The 19,472-nt window shown below is 42.7% G+C and overlaps 2 protein-coding genes and 1 pseudogene across 8 annotated transcripts; 1 reads left to right on the top strand and 2 right to left on the bottom strand.

The window, feature by feature from the left end:
* Positions 1–1,021: 1,021 nt before the first annotated feature.
* Positions 1,022–7,991, bottom strand: LOC133913347 (UDP-glycosyltransferase 83A1-like). The gene is made up of 4 exons (XM_062356478.1): positions 7,964–7,991; positions 2,358–2,903; positions 1,573–2,108; positions 1,022–1,478 (listed from the first exon to the last, which is right to left on the bottom strand). The coding sequence occupies exons 1-4, from the start codon at positions 7,974–7,976 to the stop codon at positions 1,131–1,133; spliced, it is 1,443 nt and encodes a 480-aa protein (XP_062212462.1). The 5' UTR covers positions 7,977–7,991; the 3' UTR covers positions 1,022–1,130.
* A 3-nt stretch (positions 7,992–7,994) lies between these two features.
* LOC133910776 (protein Asterix-like) lies at positions 7,995–12,534 on the bottom strand (annotated as a pseudogene).
* On the top strand, positions 12,401–17,199 carry LOC133913345 (uncharacterized). Of its 7 annotated transcripts, none has more exons than XM_062356476.1 (7): positions 12,401–12,552; positions 12,987–14,175; positions 14,627–15,613; positions 15,788–15,836; positions 15,925–16,148; positions 16,389–16,496; positions 16,692–17,199. In XM_062356476.1, exons 2-7 carry the CDS (start codon positions 13,001–13,003, stop codon positions 16,918–16,920), a joined length of 2,772 nt encoding a protein of 923 aa, XP_062212460.1. In that variant the 5' UTR covers positions 12,401–12,552; positions 12,987–13,000; the 3' UTR covers positions 16,921–17,199. The 7 variants fall into 7 exon arrangements, with proteins under 7 accessions (XP_062212460.1, XP_062212459.1, XP_062212458.1 ...); XM_062356475.1 differs by having other exon boundaries at positions 15,922–16,148; XM_062356474.1 differs by having other exon boundaries at positions 15,785–15,836.
* The last annotated feature ends 2,273 nt before the right edge of the window (positions 17,200–19,472 follow it).

Here is a 19,472-nt window from a genome sequence, read left to right as displayed (position 1 = left end):
ACCGGGGGCCACGTGACCGTGGCCCCGAGCACGCCGCCGCCCGGAACTGTCTTCCTCAGGTCCTCGGGGAACCGAGTGCTTGGGGGCCACTGATCACGGCCCCGAGCACTCTCTCCCGGTACCGTTCATGTCGGGTCTTCGGGGGACTCCGAGCACTCGGGGGCCACTGACCCGGGCCCCGAGTACTCGCTCCCGGAACTTAGCTTCTCTCGCTATCGGGGAACCTGGGTGCTCGGGGGCCACTGACCACAGCCCCGAGCACTGTCTCCCGGAGCTTGTCTTCCTTGGGCCCTCGGGGACCTCCCGGGGAGGTGACCCCTAAGGCATGGCGCCACGTGGCACTGCTGCTGACCTGGCCCCGGGAATCGGGGAACCCCCGATCCTATTTCACCAACAGCGGCCGCCGCAAAGGAGTGGGAAACGATTCAGCAGAGACGGAGGGCTGATGGAGAGCGGAGGAAGCAGAGGAAGAGAGGCAGGAAGGGATGGGATCTTGGTGGGGAATGGAGGAGGCGGTGAGGTGAGTGGCCGCCAGGCAATAGGTGCTGGCCGCCGGCACAGGAGGGCACGATGAAACATGAGGAGAGGAGGTGACTACGGTAGATCTGATTACGCTGTGGTGGGAGCCGTATTGGGCTCATATCCGATTACGTGATATTCGATAACATTTGGGCTGAAACCAACAATAACTAATGGAATCGGTTAACGCTGTAAACAGATCACGTTACAAATACCCTAACCAAACCGATCACGTTACAAATGGCCCAACCAAACCAAACCAAACCAAACACTACCTTAGATCTATCAAGTAAGTACAGACGATGCATGAGCTTGTAATTAGCCAGTCTGATAATTGATTGTGAATTAAGTACATATTTTGATGGATCTGTCCATATAGTAGTTTCCTATGCGAGCCTTTTTACGGTTCTTGCGAGGTACCATGAGAGACCACCAAATTATATATTTGGAGGTACCAAATTTTGGTACCACCCAAGTTATAATTCTTAAAATCTTCCAAAAATAGTAAAAATGCCCTTTCTATGCCCTTTCCATTAACAGAACAACACCAACACATTATGGCACATGTATGGGACATAATCCGTGCTACATAGGTACAAGCAAAGTGGTCCTCATTCACTTAGCAGGTTCACGAACTTCGTGAAGTTCTCGTAAGAGGAGCCGCCTTCGCTGATACACCGGCGAGACGCGTCCATGAACACCCGGGCCCTCTCCTTGATCTTGACGTCGCCGATGACCTGCTCCACCTTGCTCCTCAACTCCTCCTTGGTGACGATGCCGTCCGAGCCGGGCGATACTGCCAGGCCGGTCCTCCACACGTTGGTGATGTAGCTCCGGTCCAGGTACTGGTCGCAGAAGTAGGGCCAGCACAGGAACGGCATCCCGTTCCTCACCCCCTCCATCGTCGAGTTCCACCCGCAGTGCGACACGAAGCACGCAACCGCACGGTGCGCCAGAACCTGTCACAATTAAGCAGATAGAGCCGTCCATCACATTGTCACCAAAGAGCCAAACATTAACAGGTGGCGTGGGTTCAGATGGGTTCAAGGTGACCTGCTGTTGGGAGCACCAACTGACGATCATGCCTCTGCCGGCTACACGTTGCTGGAACTCGGCGAGCCACACCTTGCTCAGGCCGGGGGTGAAGTCTGGCCGCACCACCCACAGGAACGGCCGGCCGGTGAGCTCCAGCCCCTCGGCCAGCTCTTCGAACTGGTACGGGTCAAAGATGGCCATGCTGCCGAAGGCCACGTACACAACGGACCGGTCGGGCCGCGCGTCGAGCCACTTGATGCACCTCTCGTCCTCCGGCAGGAAGTGCCCCACGGGCTTCTGGAACTCCCGGTCGGCGAATAGCGGGCCGATGGGCAGGACGTTCGGGAAGAGCTTGAACGCACCGGCCTCAGCCTCGTGGAACGAGTTGCAGACGACCATCTCGGCGAGGTCGTTGAGCCTGTTGTTCCGGGTGATCAGGTCGAAGATGATGTGCTGCCCCTCGGGCGCTCCGGCGTTGTTCCACGACAGCTGCGACGTGTGCAGCGGCGCCATCCCCGGGGCGAGCTGGAACGTCTCGTGCCGCTGTGGCAGGCCTGCAACACGTACGCGCGTTTTTTTTTTTTTGTTCCCGGACACGTTAGAATGGACTCGACAAGCGCGTGCGACAAATGTCAAAGTTGCAAGTTGCATTAAGTCAGACTAGCTAGGCATGTGTTGCTGTTAGACAGATCATTAACAAAATTTTAAATAGAGACTAGCTTGATCTATCCTCGATTAGTGCGTTAACAACTGATCAGGTAAAAAGTAAAGATTGCACGAACAGGTAAAAACAATAGCTTTACCGTTGTCGTTGAGGAGTCCATCCTCTATCAACTTGGGGATCTTGAGCATGATGGCCAAGCACGCCAAGGACGCCGGCCAGAAGGACGCGACCCGGATGCCGAGCTTCTTGGCGACCTCGAAGGACCACCCCATGTTCACGTCGCCGACGAGCCACTTCACCCTGGGCCTCCCGGCGGCCTCCATGTCGGCGATGAGCCGCTCCAGATATCCCGGCATATGGCGCGAGTAGGCGTCGATGAGCTTGTTGAGGTCCTTGCGGTCCTCGTCGTCGGCCAGCCCGTCCGGGATGGACGCCAGGCGGATGCCGTCGCCAAGCGCCGCCTCGCCGCCCGACGACGCCTGCAGCGCAGCGACCACCAGCGCGTGGTCCACCTCGGTGTTGACGAAGGTGACTTCAAAGCCGTGGTCCACCAGCCGGTGGGAGAGCTCCATGAGCGGCGTGACGTGGCCCTGGCACGGCATCGGCAGCACCAGGACGTGTCCCTTTGCCATGGCTACGCTTCTCTCTCTCTCTCTCTCTCTGAGAGGTGGTGAGTTGGCAATCACTGAGAACAGTGGTGAGAGAAGGTTGTCAATCACTGCCTTATAGCCGGAGAGGAAAATAAGCTCAGAAAAGGAGCAAAGAATATTTATGGCTCACCGGCCTGCACTCGCACCATCCTCCATTACTACACTCAGGACTCAGTACTACGAAAGGACTACTGTAATAACAAGCTACCGGTGTGCTACTGTTTGTGGCTAAGTTGATACAAAGTTATCACGTACAATCCATTTGTACAACTTTGGTTATAGTTAATAACTACACGAATGCAATAAAAGTAGTATAAGACACGCCACCGTCTGCACGAGCGACAGGATCCGTCAAATAAGCACAGCGAACAGTTCGTGGTCTTCCACGCAAACAAATAAAACAAGGAAAAAAAGTAGTAGTGTTGATCTGCTACGCATACGCATGCGTTGAAAAAGTCGACAAGGACATCGGGAGACAGCCTTCAATAAAATTACTCAATAGAGTAGTAAATGAACATCGGGAGACAGCCTAGTAAATAAACTCTTAAAATTATTCAATAGCGTAGTAAATGAACTTTTATATTTATTAATCATAGTATTTATATATTTATACATAGTGAAAATATATGATGAGAGTATATATCTATTATGAAGATATCCCTTCTCAATAAACACAACTCTAAATAATTGATCACACTTTTATATTAAAAGTGTCTATTCATAACACTCCCCCTGATCAATTATCTTGAATATAAGATTATTGTTAGAATTTCTCTAAAAATCCGGTTGAAAAAATATGAGAAGAAAATAATATTGATATGTCATTAAAACTCTTTTAAAACCTAATAGAAAATATAAGGAGAAAATGACATGGCATATATTGATTATTGCCTCGTTATAAGCTCATATAAGAAACCTAAATTGGAAAAACTTATTTTAATGAGTTTAGAGAACAATAATTATAATCTATAGATTATAATAAAACCTTCAAAAACCTCTTGAAAAAAAAGAGAAATACTAGTGACATGCTGTTAAAACTACTTTAAAACTCAATAGAAAAATAAAGAGAAAATGGTACATCACATATTGATTATTGTCTCTCAATAAACGCATATGAGAAAACCTTTAAAAAAACTCATAAGCGAGTTTAGAAAACAATAGATGTCTTTGATACCTCCTTTAAAATCCTCGAAAGAAAAAATAAGGGATATAATATATGATCTTGTGTAGATATTACCTCACTAAAAACCTTATAGGAGAAACCGTATAGGAAAAACTCATAAAGGAAAAAGGCAGATTATTTTTTAGATAAACTCCCCCTGAACCTTGGAAATCTCGCAGTCGTCGTGTACCAATTCCGTGAATATATTTTTGGAATGTAGAAGTTGGTAAGGACTTGGTGAATAAATCAGCAAGATTATCATATGACTTAGTTTGCAAGATTTCTATCTCTCCATTATGAGGATAGAATAATTTATGAGTAATATGTTTGGTTATACTGCTCTTTATGTAACCTATTTTCATTTGAGCAAATACATGCAGAACTATCGTCATAGATAACTATTGATAATTCAATGGAATCAATATAATATGATAGTTGTATGTGATCTATCATTCTACAAGGTCATATACATATATATGTGATGTTTCAGAATAATAGGTGGTGGTGTTGGAGTTGCGCTATTTAAGCTAGCAAGTTATCTGTAAATGCAATATCAGATCTCCTCCATGATGGCAGCGGCGGTGCCCTATCCGACGGCGACGACACTTAACCGATGACGCCCTCCCGCGACAACCACCCGAATGATGTGGCCGTCGGCGTTGGTTCTCCAAGGCGACACGCGGCGACGGCCTACCCGAGCGACAACAATGCGGTAGCGTCCGGGCAGCGGCACGACGTCCAACGGTCTGCCGAGCGTGCCAGTTGGCCGATCCGAAAGCCAGCAACCCCACCTGCGGGAACAATCGGCGGATCCAACAAAGGCTCGCACCACACGACGGTGGCACACGTCGGACACGCCTAACGAGCGATGATCCGTGGCTGGCCAGGCTCACACCAGCCATTCGGCTGCAACGACGGTAGAAATCCCGCAACAAGCAACCGCCAGTCGCGTCCTCCATCTCTTCGATTAGGGATAAGGCTCATGGCAATTTTACATAAAAGCCCTTCAAATTTCTGTTAATTGTAAAGTCGGTGAATAAACAAGAATAATAATTCATTGTTATTTACATTTTAGCCCCTATATTTCTCAAAAAATACATAACCGACTAAAGAAAATGACACATATTCTGTCATTTACAATGTAGTCCTCTGACTATGCAAATATTTCACTATGCTCAATTTACCTCATTTAAATATATATTCCAGACCCTCATGTCTTCAGGAATTGCATAGGTGACATATACAATTGCATGTATTACATGCTATTTGCATCTAAGCCCTCAAGCTATGTGCAAACTACGATATCCTTAATTTACTTTCTATAAAATTATGCTCTAGGCCCTCAGGTATTTGAGAATAACATCGTATTATGTATTATATTTACATCATGTAAATATGCATTCCAGACTATATTTTTATGGAAAATCTATAATGTTCAATGTGTTAGCTATTAAGCATTCCCTATAACATACAATTGAATTAACGATCGTGACAATTTTGCAATTAAGATTTTTCTTGCAAAATTACATATTAATTCACCTTAATTAAGTATAAAGAGTTTTTATGCTCAAAAGTACTTAATTCAAGCAAAATTAATATACAAAATTTTAAGTGACTACCTCAACTAATATCGGTATAACACAAGGTCGTGAATGTTATGAAATCTACTGCAATATTTACAGATTATACTCATAACAGTGAATTACTCGCGCCACTACTATACGATCTACATCATTTTTTTGACTACCATCAAAGTGTTAAACCATTGCTATATGGTTTACACTATTTTGGTGACTAACGTCAAAGAGTTAAATCACTACTTTTGAGGTTTACACCATTTTGGTGATTACTTTTTATGTGATTATCTCTATTTAATATTTACGAAATACAAGGTAATAGAACAATGACATATACTGCATATTTACAGATTATCCACCGTTACTATAAAGTCTACATTTTTTTTATCTTGACTTAATGATTACCTTCAAGGTGTTCTCCCAAATATTATACTTAGCATAATACAAGGTAATAGGAACATAGGTATCTACTGATAAATATCGAATTATGTCTCCTACTACTGCAAAATCTACACTACATTTGGTGATTATCTTCAACATGTTAGCTACATAATTTAAGATCTACACTATGTAATTCAAGTCTCAACTTGACTTTAACAAATTTTGCATCATTATTACAACATTACCATAATAATTTTTAATTTACCTATAATAAATTAATCAAATCTATGGTCAAATTCATGTATGATACAATGACCGTCCAAGAGTTCGATGAACTCGCATTTTATGTTCACAATTATACAACATGAGCAATAGATGTTAAGGTCAGTCTTACATCTCGTATAATAGTAGCAGCATTTCTACCTTCTCAAGGGGGAGATCTACCGCTACAAGATCAAGTTAAATATGGAGCTTTGTACATAATAAGACACCATATTCATCCGGATATCAAATCTGAGTATCTGATAAAAGAAAATCGGAGCACCATATGGCTAGCTCTCAAAACCAGATATGAACAGCAGTAGGCAATCATTCTGTCCGATGCAAGTCATGCATTGACACAACTCTGACTCTAGGACTTTAAGTTCGTCAGAAATCACAATCATGTTGTTCATAAAATCTGCTTAAAATTACGATTTTTGCAAAAAAAAACCTACAAATATAAAAATGCTAGATAAAACTTTATCAACTATGCTTCACAGGGATAGGATCTTACAGCAACAATTCCGTGCAAAAATACTAAGTTTATTCTCACTTAATTCATGTATTACTTTAAGGCAAAAAGCATGATGACCTCCTTCTAAGGAATCATCATTAGCGTCTAATTTGCGTTACTCCTTTACCTGAAGTATATGCTAATATTCAGAATAACAACAAGTTTGATGACTCTTTTAGATGTCATCCAAAGAACTTCAATGGTAAACGCAAACGCAACAAGAAGTAGAAGCACTGCGCACCGGATCAAGGTCAGTGCATTTTCACAACTTGACAAATCTAATGTTTGTCGCAAGTGTGTATGCTACAAGCATTCCACTAAGAAATACCACAACTCAAGATATTTAGTTGATCTGTATTTGTAATCTGTTGAACATAACCGACATGTTCAAGAGAAAAGATTTAAAGCACACTTCAATCTTTAAACTGACTCCACCAAGGAGACTAGTTGTTCACAACAAATTCTAAAATAACCAAGTAACAATCAGACTCTTCTGTAACCAGAAGATCCCATGAGTAAGGAAAAAATGTTTATCGAATTTGCTTCACACGATATGTTTGGAGACCTTATCTAATCTTCCAATTCCTTAGATACTAAATTATCTACGTCCCATTAAATATTAAAATACAATATTGTATCACCAATATGATATTACATACAATTTGTATATATTTTATATATCTGATAAAAAAATTCATATCAAATTATTCAATTCTATATATAGGTTTTTACAGGAGTCAATCCGATGAAATAAATGTACATAGTGGACATATACACCACAAACTCTACACTACAGGAAATCAAAATATTTCTAAAATCTTCCTAAGAGACAAGGAAATATTTTGAGAATCGCTGAATGCGATGCATTACTTATTGACTCAGGTCGTGCTAATAACGTATTGCAAAGTAGAATTGTAGAGAGATAATAAAGTAGCAAATGAACTATTGTATTTATTGATTATAGTATTTACATACTTATATATGGTGAAAAAATATGATAAAAAAACATATCTATTAGGAAGATATCTCTTCTTAATAGACATAACTTTTAGTAATTGATCACATAGTTATATCTAAAAATATCTATTCATAACAAAAATGTCTACTAATTACCCGTGGTCATAATCAATATACTATATACTGAGATTGCCGAGATATCTTGTAGTACTTATTAAGCTGATAAGCCTTCACAGAGAGTACCTCGTGTAGCCATGTCTCGAGATTCTTGGTTAAAGATTGATATCTTGTGATCTCATCGGTATCCAGAATGACAAAACCGCTTCTCTTGGATGGCGATTTCCATGACCTTTTTTTATGGCTCATGCTTTCCAAGCAGCTGGGGGGAAGAGGCTGTACAGATAATACTGAGCATGCAAGATCGAGAGTGAAAGTGATTGCTTGTCCAATCCAATAAAAGAAAGCAAATGAAATATAGCAACGATAATGTAAACATTAGTCAAGGTAGATTTTTTTTTTTAATGAAATGGACTGTCTCTGGTCATGAGCGCACGCATGTACACGACGACAAATCAGAAGTAACCTATTGAAGAATGCATGACAATGGACGTTTTTTTTAGGACGGCAATGAGAGTTATCGCAGCAACAAAAGAGAAACCAACAAAACAGAAGAAAGAAAAGAAGGGGAGGGGGCATGAAGCAACCCGAAAGTTCAAGAAGCATTGATCAACATACTGAGGAAGGCGCCAAAACTCTTTTGACCACATGGAGATATGTTGATAATAGTGAATCTACAAGAAAAATAATACCTGGGAGAACAAGTGCTGCACAAATAAATTATTGGGGATCATGCATGTATCAGTCCATCAACTGATGTGGTACATTTGATGTGTGCCCAAATTAGACATTCAGAAATGTGAGCATTGCAAGCAAAGCTTGAGGTACCAAAAATTCAACTAGATGTCTCACGGGGCACATGGTTTGCATCCACAGATTAGCGCTTTGTACTGCCTGGACGAGGGGGGGGGGGGGGGGCAAAATAGTTCGTCACCAAACCCATAACAGCGAACCTGGAAATGTTAGAAATTTTGGTGAACTTTTCAATCCAAATATGGAATTACATAGAGAAACATCCTGGTTCTCAGAAAGAAAGAAAATATCTATGAACATACAAGGGAATTAAGGACCAAAAGTAGAAAACAGAAGCAGCCTAACTTCATGACGAACTTGATTCTAAACTACTTTTCACTGGCAAAACAAGGTACTTTATTCCCCTTCACAATATCTGTATATGCCCATCATGCACATATAAACATCAATACTAAAAAAAGGTTGATGAGTAATGACCACACATAACCCTATTGAGCAACATGCTACAATCAATTTACCTCTTTCACATCGCTAAAGTAAGGGTAAAGTGGAAATATTAAAATAACTACACTTATGCTTTCTAAAATGGACAAACAGTTTTGAAACGCACTTCCAAGGAGGATGGGATAATATTGTGAAACAGTGGGAGTATAACTAATTTCTTGATTTGCTAACATGGCATTATACATGCACAGTACGTTTGGCAGTGCAGTTAGGTTAAGGAAAGATGATCAGGTGGGATCTCTTTCTGAAAACAGACTACTGCAAATATAATATTTTAAAAGCATAATCTTAGCAAAACTATTTTTGAAAGTAAAATCCTAACTAAAGAAGCAAAGTCATGCAAACACAAAGTGTGCTGCTATGTAGGTCCTCCCTATCTTATTCCTAGGTATATCTGGTTGCTTGACAATTCTTTTTGAAAGCAATCTTTATATTTCATTTATCTACTCTATTAATCAAACATATCACCTATACATATGTCAGGACTGACCAATAATTTTCTAGTGGTTAGCAAAATATAAAGTGACTATATTAATACACAGCATTGGGATATATAGTTTGATAAACAGTGGTTACCAAAAAATAAAGTCAGACTAATTCTAACTAGCGTAACATGTTCTTTCCATGTCTATCAATTTGAGCAAAAAAACTGCAGATCAGTCAAAATTCAAGTTTGGTTTGAGCCTAATCTTGCCACGCCTAAGCTTAGTCACACCATAGATTTTTAGACAACTGTTTAGTTGACTGCCACAACTGTGGCAAGTCACACTTTGTTAGCCTCCTAGCCCACACGTCATATACTCAATTTTTCGACTAACTTTGCCACAGCCACACTTTTTGTGGCTAAGAATTTGTTAGCCACACTTTTTGTGGCAAGCCACACTTGGCTAACCTTAGACGTGGCAAATATAGTTGCAATCCAAACAGGCCCAAGTTTTTTAATCCACAGTGCTGATTTAAGTTGTGCCATGTAACCGTTCTTCAGTAATATACACCCCCCCCCCCTCTTTATCTCTCAATGGAACACCGACGATCAATGGTAATATCAAAGCATTAGATCAACGGTTTGTGATTGCATAATAGAGTAAATTATATCCATAAAGCTAACTCGGGAAATCTAACAACCACTCCAACTTAACTAATAACCTAATGTTCAATGATATGTACCAATCTCTATATATGGTGGGTGCTGATAACAGTTCTTTTGCAATGTAAAGACAAACTGTCGCTCAATTTTGGCTCAGGCAACATACAACAACAGAACACAATGTGATTTCCCATCTGGTTAATACTTTCTTTTGGTTGAAAGATAGTTTGATAAACAGTGTGAAGCACATATAGGTTATTAATCCTACTACTCCCTAGGTAAAAAATAAGTGTCTTTCTAGAATGTGCACAGTCAAGCTATTTTGAATTTGACCAATGTGAATATCTAGATCAGCCATACCATAATTATATGAATAAATTTGTCTTGAGAAAAATACTAATTTTACAAACTTACTTAAGTTTTCGTTTTACAAATATATTACAGTAGAAATTGGTGGCCAAAGTGTTTTGGAGGCCATACGAATTTCTAAAATGACAACTTGTGATTGAATGGAGTATTAATTTGTAGCAACACAGCAACTCTAGATTTTAGAATAGATTGGACAAGTTGAGACACGTTCACCTGAGGCCTTAACTTCCAGAGATGCCATAACTGACAGCCCCTGGCAGGAAATTTTCCCTCAAATACACATTGACATTATTGGTTGTAGAGTGTTAAATTTGTAAAAATCACAATGGCTGAAGTTAAAAGTAATTGTGAGATCGATGTCAGGAAGCATCATTCTAACATCAGTAACAACAAAAATGCTAGAGTTTGCAAAATATGCCTACAATAACATCCTCACCAACTCCCATCAAGAGCAGTATTGTATAGCCAGAAATGTTATTCTTAGGGCGTCTTCAACAATCCACGTCAGCTAGCTAAAAGGATCTCCACGTCATATTTTTGTCTATGTGGAGGAGAGTTAATGCGAGGAGAGAGAAAAGCTAGCTACTAACATGTAGTCAATCTATAGCGCATTCCAAGACGCATGCATACTTTAAATACCCTATTACATCTGGACCTGTATTAAATTAGGAGGAAACGATATAGCTAGTTCATTGGAAAGGTTATCTATTGTGTTATCTATAGATGACATGAGCAATTTTTATAGCTATGTTGGAGACACTCTTACTTAAATATGGCACACATCAATCCATCGTTAAAACAACCCACAAATTGAGGAGCTCATAGGGCACAATTTAAGCACAAGCTACATACAAATATTAACAATGAATTAAGTATACACAAGTAAAAGACGAGCTCCTGACGTATATATTGGTTAGCTTTTAGTATGATTCAGACAGTCAGGGTCAAGTGGCATACTGAGGTAGCATATGTTGCTATACAACTCTCCAGATCCTAACTGTATAGGATTGTCTTACCAGCCAAACCCCTAGTTCAATGCATAAACCCCATGTCTGTTAAGGAAACTCACATGAAAGCCATGGAGATCTGCTTGAGATCATTCTCAAAGTTCTTCATGTTTGCCAGCGACTGTGCGCAGAAGATGATCGCGATCCACGAGCACACCTTGTACTGCAAACACATACCGATCAAATTTCACGTGTAACCAACACCAACCGAACCAAATAGCCGCAGCCCCACCCAGTAAACCTTAACACATCATCACCATCCATCGCTTACAAGGCAACGAAGCAATCACGAGGGAGCATACAGATCTACCGCTAACTTGCCCAGATCTACACGGTACCCGGAATGAAACTTCGTTAGAAGCGGAGCAGTGATATAGGTGCGTAGAGAGAGAGAGAGAGAGAGAGAGAGAGAGAGAGAGAGAGAGGAGGCGCGTAGCGCGAGATCGCTACTTAGAGCATGACGCCGACGACGCCGAATACGACGGCGAGGAAGCCCGCGTAGTCGATGGGCAGGTCCTGCGGCGACAGCTTCGGCGGCGCGTACGACATTGCAGTCGACGGCTGCCGCGGGTCGCTGCCCCCCGCGCCCGCCCCCTCCACCCGACGACGTCCCCTCCCTCTCTCTCCCTCTCTAAACACACTCTCCCCCCCCCCCCCCACAGGAGATCCAACGCAAAAATCGAAGAGAAAAGAGAGAGGAGAGATATTCCCGATAAAAAAATATGTATATTAGCGGGACCATTCTGGGCCGGGCCCGGTACGGCCCAGATGGGCGGCCCACCGCCTGGTCGCCGAACACTGAAAGGAAAGTCAATGCGCACGAGTCGGCACACGGCAGCTTCCCCGTTCCCACTGCGCTCCGCTTCCTTCACTGCTGCTCCGCTCCCAGCTCCAAAACCCTAACCCCGCGAGCCAGCCCCGCGGCTGGGAGCAGGTCGAGGAGCTCGCCGCTGAGCCGGCGCTCCGCTCCTACGCATCCGGCTCGCCCGTTGCTGGTAAGGCCTCGCTTCAGCTCCCCGTGCACGCTTACTTCGGTCGGTGGCTTGTTCAGCTGTTATAGTGGTTGGTTAGTTGCTGAGCTAGCCGTTCTAGTGGTTGATTAGCTTGAGCTTCGAGGTGGCTAGTTGTTGGTTCATCAGTGCGAATGTTGACACCATCGTGCGTTTTGGAGCTCAAGGGGTTTGTGATGTGTTGCGAAGCTTGGGGTTGGGGATGGCGCACGCTTTCCTTTATAATTTTCTAGCTCGCGGTTCTAGTTTGTTAAGCGTTATTTGCTCTTTTCCTTGCTTATTAGATGCACGTGAGGTGATTTTTTTCGCAGGTGATAAGATGGCAAATGAGTGATTGGGGTGTTATGATTGGTGCAGGTTTTGTTAAGCTTCTTAATTCTAACTATTCTATGCAAATGTTTCGGTTCAATCGTCTGCAGATGCTGGTCAAAGCATGAACACCTCTCCTGTTTCAAGTTTTAGGGGCCCATCCTATTTGCAATTGCAGCCCCAGTCTAGAAATTGTGTGGAAATTCTGGCAAATGTAGATGGATCCGGTGCAAAAGATTTGTTAGTTGACTCAAGTACATTTGTTTTTCCACAAGATGCTAATCAGGAATTTTATAACCGAGCTTTACAGTATAATTATTCAGTTTCAAGTCAGGGATTTGAATCCCAAGGTTTTCTGGCGAGTGCTCCAGAGTTTGTTCTGAATAATGATTCTCCTGCTCTGGGAGGATACCAACAATTTGACCACTTTTTGAGGTCTCCTCGACCTGGAGAATGTCAAGGAATGCAAACACAAAATATTGACGTAAATATTGGTCACTGGCGTAAACCTTCCAATGCATCCTGTCTTGATCATACAGACGAAATAACTTCCTTTGACAATGATGATAGAGCTATCTCATTTGGAAGTAGTTGTAGCACGGGAATTGCGGGTTACCCACATAGTAGTCCTTTGCAAAGCAATAACCGCATGTCGGAGACACAGGAGGGGACTTGGGCTGCTCTTTTGCAAATGCAAGAGGCTTTGGAAGCGTCCAACAGTGATAATGGACTTAACGAAGAGTGCAGTGACTTGACTTTCAATCATGGAGAATTTTCAGGTGGAAATACCACGCAACATCAAGTTGTTTGGGACAGTGGCTCTTTAACAAGCCCATCTTTCACCTCAAATTTTTTGCCCTTCCCTGGAGATGCTGAGCCCACCCTCACAAATGCCTCCACTGTTTATGGCTTACGGAGCTTTGCTGATCTCCCGCATAATATGAATAATAATGAGCAACACAGACCATCTTTTGAGCTCGAAGTGCCCCATCAGAAAGGGTCCACTACAAGCCATGTTTATGAACACCGAGATGAAATGCAAACTGCTGAATGGGGAACAAATCATGGTCAGGTAGAATCTTCTGGTTTCATGCAAAGCACGCAGAACAGACAAAATGATATATCACATCAACTTTCAAGTTCATTTGTGAACAATAAGGATGGATCTGAGGATAGTGGCTCAAAAAACTCACACATTCTGTATGAATGCGAAGAGCAAATGGAAATTGATTCGCTTCTAAATTCATTTGGTGTATCAACTGATTCCTTTTCACAAACATATGGAATGTTCCAGCAAAGGTAAACTGAAGTGCTGTAATTTCCTTATATCATTGATTTCATTTTTTAATTGAAATTAGAAACCTGCAATCCATGCATAGGTTTAGAATTGTACTTCTAAATATAAAATCTAAAGTCGTGCTACTTATGGATACAACTGTTAGTTGGTGATGTTGTATTACTAATATTGGTCTTAGCAGAATCAGCATGATGGTGTCTACCACCTATATTAATTGTCTTTACTGTTTATATAGATAGATTTTTGGTGTGTAACAAAAATATACGATCCAAACACTTATTTGCCAATGACATTTGCTATTTCTAGTTAGATTGGACCATAGTAGCTTACTCTGCTACTAAAACTAGCACATAGTCCACACTATCTCTATTGAGTAAAATATTCTCTGTTCTTAAGCATCCTTCACAATTTGGTATATTGCATTGTAATCATGTTGAATGTGTTAACATGCAGTGAAAATTTCGTCGACCTTGATAGAAAGGTCAAATTAGAGGAAAGTGTTTCTGCTACATGCTTTATCAATGCCGTCTCGTATATGCAAACTGTGGCCCCCGAATCAGCTATATCTGATGGCTCTTCTTTTCCTGAACAGTATGGATCTACTTCTCAAACATGTGGTTTATTTTACACTTCAGCATCTCAGTGGCAAAATATGTCAAATTCTGGATTGCCTTTACAGGGTTTTCACAAAAGTATTAGTGAGCCCAATTCAAAAAGTAACCTGAATGGTAAAGGTCCCTTGCTGCCCGCAAGTGACAATACTTTAGTACAGCAACAACAGAGTGTCACTAGTGATACTAGATTGGAAATGACTGACAGTGTTGCTAATCCTTATCTTGAGTTCACTACTAGTTTGGATAGTCAATCTTTTCCAAAAGGGGCTTACATATGTCATGATGGGACAATGGCAGCCAAAGCTGTACAGTCAGCACAACCTGATATGATAGAAAACTGCTCCTTTGGTGTACATACTTCAAACAATACTGTACATTCAGACATGCAGCTACCCATGACACAGACTATTCATGTTCAAGGGCCTTCCCTGAGTTTGTCCAAGGACCCCAGCTCATCATATATTGGAGGAACAGAGCTTAAGAAGGTTGAGCTAACAGCAACATACAGTACCACCCAGAATCACCTGGGACTTGATAATTCTGAATGCAATGGTGACCCCCAGCCCAAGTCTTTTGAACACAATGCTCCTGAGAATATCTGCATTAAAACGGATATATGCCAACATGATGATTATAGACAGGTTGTTGGTCCTCAGCAAAGTATCATACTCTCAGCAAGCAAACCTTCACACTCAAGTGTTTTGCCCACTGGCAAGTTTCATGGCAAGGTGGTTTCACAGCAAAAAAAGCGGAAAAGGGCAACGGAAAATCTTTTAGCGTGGCATGCACAAGTCATGATCGGGTGTGGGAGCATGCGTCATAAAAGGTGTTGATTTTGAATTAGAACCCACCCTTCTATGAACAATGCATTTGAGTTTTTTAGTTTGACATGCTTCTTTTTTATATATATATATATATATAAAATGTTTATGCAGCTCCTTTTCGCTTGACATACATATTTTTAGGGGGCTGATGTTTGTTGTGTCTTTTTGCATAGTAGAACATTTATGTTGGACTGGGCTCGTGCTACCAAAAGATTGGTTGAGAAGGTTATATGATTTCTCCATGTTGTGTAAGAATCCCTTCTATTGTGCAAATCTCTTTTCCGTGATCTGACACATTTATTGTGCATAGCAGGCAGATGGTGAAAATGCAACGATCAAAAGTAGCACCTTCGGGACTCGAGCTCAGAAAAGACTTGTTTTGACGACTAGCCTTATTCAGTGTATCCTTCCTGTTGTGCCAGCTAGACTTCTTGAGGCAAATGCTACTGATTCTGGTGAAACCATTGTGTACCACCTTTCTAAACTGGCACTCAGTGACACATGTGACGCCATTCTATCTTCTGTGGATAACAACATGTAAGCATTTTTTCTTTCTTTTGAATGGGTTTCTGGTTGTAAAATTGAAGCCATTCTCCTAGGTTTTAATGTCTTCAGAGTTAGGAGTTACACAAAAGACTAAAGAAGTAATTACTTGTTAATTAAGAGGCTATAACTATGTCATAACCAGCCGTTGATTTATTTCTAACTTCTGTGAAATTTTGGCACTACTACAATCTCACATTGATCTTGAGTCTTGATCTTGTGGTGTTTGGCCAGGCTGCCGAACCAGACCAGCACTTCAGGAAAGGAAGACTCTAAAATTCTATCAGAAGTTCTGGAAACCTTTGAATCAAGGTTTGGCGAGCTGGAAAGTTCGTTGTCAAGGTATGGTACACCAATAGTTCAACTTCAACGGGCATGCTTTAGCATTTGAGCTGTTCAATTTGTCATAACTAACTTGCAAGCATGCATCTATAGATATTTCCACAATTCCATTTTGATGTTCAATCAGTGCAATAATAATGATGCTCCTATACTTTCATGATTTGTCACTCTTATGAATTTTCCTGTGTATCTCAGCGCTGAGAAGGCAACCACGTTACACGATCTGGAATCAGAGCTAGGGTACCTGGAGCGGTTGTCTATTCTCCATCATCTTGCAAAGTCGCATGGATATGCTAAACCACACGGGGGCAACGCCTCCAATTCTAGGCCCAACCCCTGCGCAACGACTGTCAAGAAACACGTCGGAGCTGCAGCAGCACCAGTGAACTTGCTGAGTAGCATCAAGTGTCGCTTACTGAACTAGAGCAGTTCAGTGACAACTAACAAAATCTTCCCCTGTTTTGCCCTGTTTTCAGCAGCCGCGTGGCGCAATGCTGGACTGCGTAGGAATATAGAAGCATATGATGCACTGCCGTCCGTGTTGCCTTCTTGGCTTCTCTTGGTAGGAAAATTAGATGTAGTTTCCGGGATGAAATGTAGAAGCATGTTGATGTAACTTCTCGTGTACTCTGGGATGAGACATAGTAGCAATATGATGTCATTTTGCCAGGATATGCTTACTAAAGAAGATAGTCTTACTACTGGGAGCGGTTGTTGTCTGTAACTTGCTGGTGGTCGTGCTCTTCGTGCTCTTCCGATTTCTTTTCGATAATCATGTTCGTGGAAGAATGGACCTTGGTGAAACACCCCTTTCTCATGGGGATGGGGTTCCCGACTTCCGCCCTCTTGAGTGTGGATGGTACGGTTCATTTGCAGTTTTTTTAGAAATCCAATACATCACGCGAAACACTTACGTACTCAGGTCATCTCCAACAGAAACTTTAAAAATGCATCCTCTATAATATTATTATAACATCCCTTATCACTATTGCAGTATCTTCTATTTTTTTCGCCTCCAACAGACACTATATTTTCTACCTTTCCTTCTCCGACCCACACGCATACAATATGAACAGTATTGCGGGAGCCGTTTTCTGACTGTAAATTTGCCGTGTCTCTCATACATCCTGTTTTACTGTAGCAAAGGAAAATACGGTTTGCAGCCTCTGTCGAAGATGATTTGCTGGCTCTCATCCATCTCTATTCTACTGTAGCACTTGAAAAGGTAAAAATACCGTCTCCGTTGGAGATGGTGTCGGAGGATGAACTCCACAAGCGGGGATTCGGAGGGACCCCTTTGAGATTCGGCCGAGGGGATGATTCTGAATCTACCTCGTATGTGAAATAAATGAGAGTAAATGACATACAGGTGGGTTGGATGATCAGATGCAGGAGGAAATAAATGCTTAAGGGATTTTAAGGCAGGTTCGGGTCGCACGGAGCGTAATACCCTACTCCTGTGTGTATGTTATAAATGCTCTGGAAATGCCTCTCTGAGGATCTCTTGTGTTACAAGGGTTTTTGTCTAAGTCTAGAGCTTCGTGCTTCTTATTCTTCATCAGCTTGTCTCGATCCTGAAGAACTTGATCTGTCGTGTGCTCGATCTCAAGAACTCGATCTGCCTCTCCGGGGAGCCCGCCCCCCTTTTATACCCCGCCAGGGGCGGTTAGCGTGCTCAGAAAAGATGACGCGAGTTCCAAAGCATCATAAATGGAAAGCAACTATCATGGGCTGCAGTTTGATGTGACGGGGGGTTGAAAACGCACCCCCGTCCGATCCTGTCGTCATCATCCCGCTTTTCAGTGGGTGCTGCGGGGAGGGCCCACCGGGCAGCCACCGAGCAACCTAGCGTGCCTGCCCGGTTAGAGCGAGCCTGACACAGCAGAGCGACAGGTGATATGCCTCAAGCCCTGCGACGTTATCCCGAGGCGCGCCGGATGACGCGCGATGGGACCTGCCGCATTAAATGTCCTCACACCTTCATACCAAGGAGTAGCAGGGGCTAACAGCAGTCGTGGGGGGAGTGGTTGGAAGTGACATGCCACGCGCCCTCTTAAATGCAGCATCAGGCCTCTCACCAATTGACACCTCACCGCTGAGCCCCTGTGGGGACCACCGGCGAAGGACTTCTCAGGTCCTCGGGAAACTGTGAGTGCTCGAAGACTACTGTTCATAGCCCCGAGCACTCTCTTCCGGATATACCCTTTCTTGATCCTCGGGGAACTCGGGTACTCGGGACCACTGTTCATGGCCCCGAGCGTCCTCTCCTGGAACTGTGCCTGCTCGGGTCATCAGGGAACTCGGGTGCTCGGGAACCACTGTTCATGACCCCGAGCGTCCTCTCCCGGAACTTGTACTTCTCGGATCCTCGGAAAACTCGAGTACTCGGAGACCACTGTTCATGGCCCCGAGCACCCTCTCACAGAACTTGATCTTCTCGGATCTCGGGAAAAAGTCCCCTAGGAAAGGCGCCACGTGGCACTCTGCTTTCCTGACCTCGGGACTCGGAGACCCTCGGTTTCCGTGTCACCGACAGATGGCCTCACACGTTATGTGATATCTCATTATCGACGGGTATATCACTTATAAAAAAATCTCGTATTAGTGAGATAAACAAGTAGCAAACCTGATAGATAAGGTATAACCAACTTCACTGATCACTCAAGCCCATGTTTGATTCTTTATTTGCAGTTATTTTATCTATTAGGCATAGCAGAAGTGAAATGCTGAGACGAAGCTGCTTGCTGGCAAAGATTGGCTTTTGAGGAAGCATAAACTCCCACAAACACCTTTAAAAAAGAAAACAAAGACGCAAACAAAGCCTTTGTACAAGTCCAGTGTCAATAATAAAAATGAAAACTAGATTGCAAAAGAAAAAGGATTTGTGCAATCCTTATCGGGCCGCCCAAAGACGTCATCCGTGGGCCCGTCCCGAGCTCACAGCCCATAAACGTTCCCCCTTTCCGTCTTCTCCCC

Source organism: Phragmites australis, chromosome 3 (assembly GCF_958298935.1).
Source record: "Phragmites australis chromosome 3, lpPhrAust1.1, whole genome shotgun sequence".
In the NCBI taxonomy this organism is placed as follows: Eukaryota; Viridiplantae; Streptophyta; class Magnoliopsida; order Poales; family Poaceae; genus Phragmites; species Phragmites australis.
The sequence above is the reverse complement of the archived record's forward strand: the minus strand, read 5'-3'. Positions and strand labels throughout refer to the sequence as shown.

What these genes read in the sequence shown, in the direction of transcription:
- LOC133913347 (XM_062356478.1), bottom strand. An exon ending in TGGACTCCTCAACGACAACG is followed by an intron (nt 2,109 to 2,357) that starts GTAAAGCTATTG and finishes TACGTGTTGCAG; the next exon opens with GCCTGCCACAGCGGCACGAG. An exon ending in GTTGGTGCTCCCAACAGCAG is followed by an intron (nt 1,479 to 1,572) that starts GTCACCTTGAAC and finishes TAATTGTGACAG; the next exon opens with GTTCTGGCGCACCGTGCGGT.
- LOC133913345 (XM_062356471.1), top strand. Translation starts at nt 13,001, where the DNA reads ATGAACACCTCTCCTGTTTCAAGTTTTAGGGGCCCATCCTATTTGCAA. An exon ending in TATGGAATGTTCCAGCAAAG is followed by an intron (nt 14,176 to 14,626) that starts GTAAACTGAAGT and finishes GTTAACATGCAG; the next exon opens with TGAAAATTTCGTCGACCTTG. An exon ending in CCAAAAGATTGGTTGAGAAG is followed by an intron (nt 15,837 to 15,921) that starts GTTATATGATTT and finishes TATTGTGCATAG; the next exon opens with CAGGCAGATGGTGAAAATGC.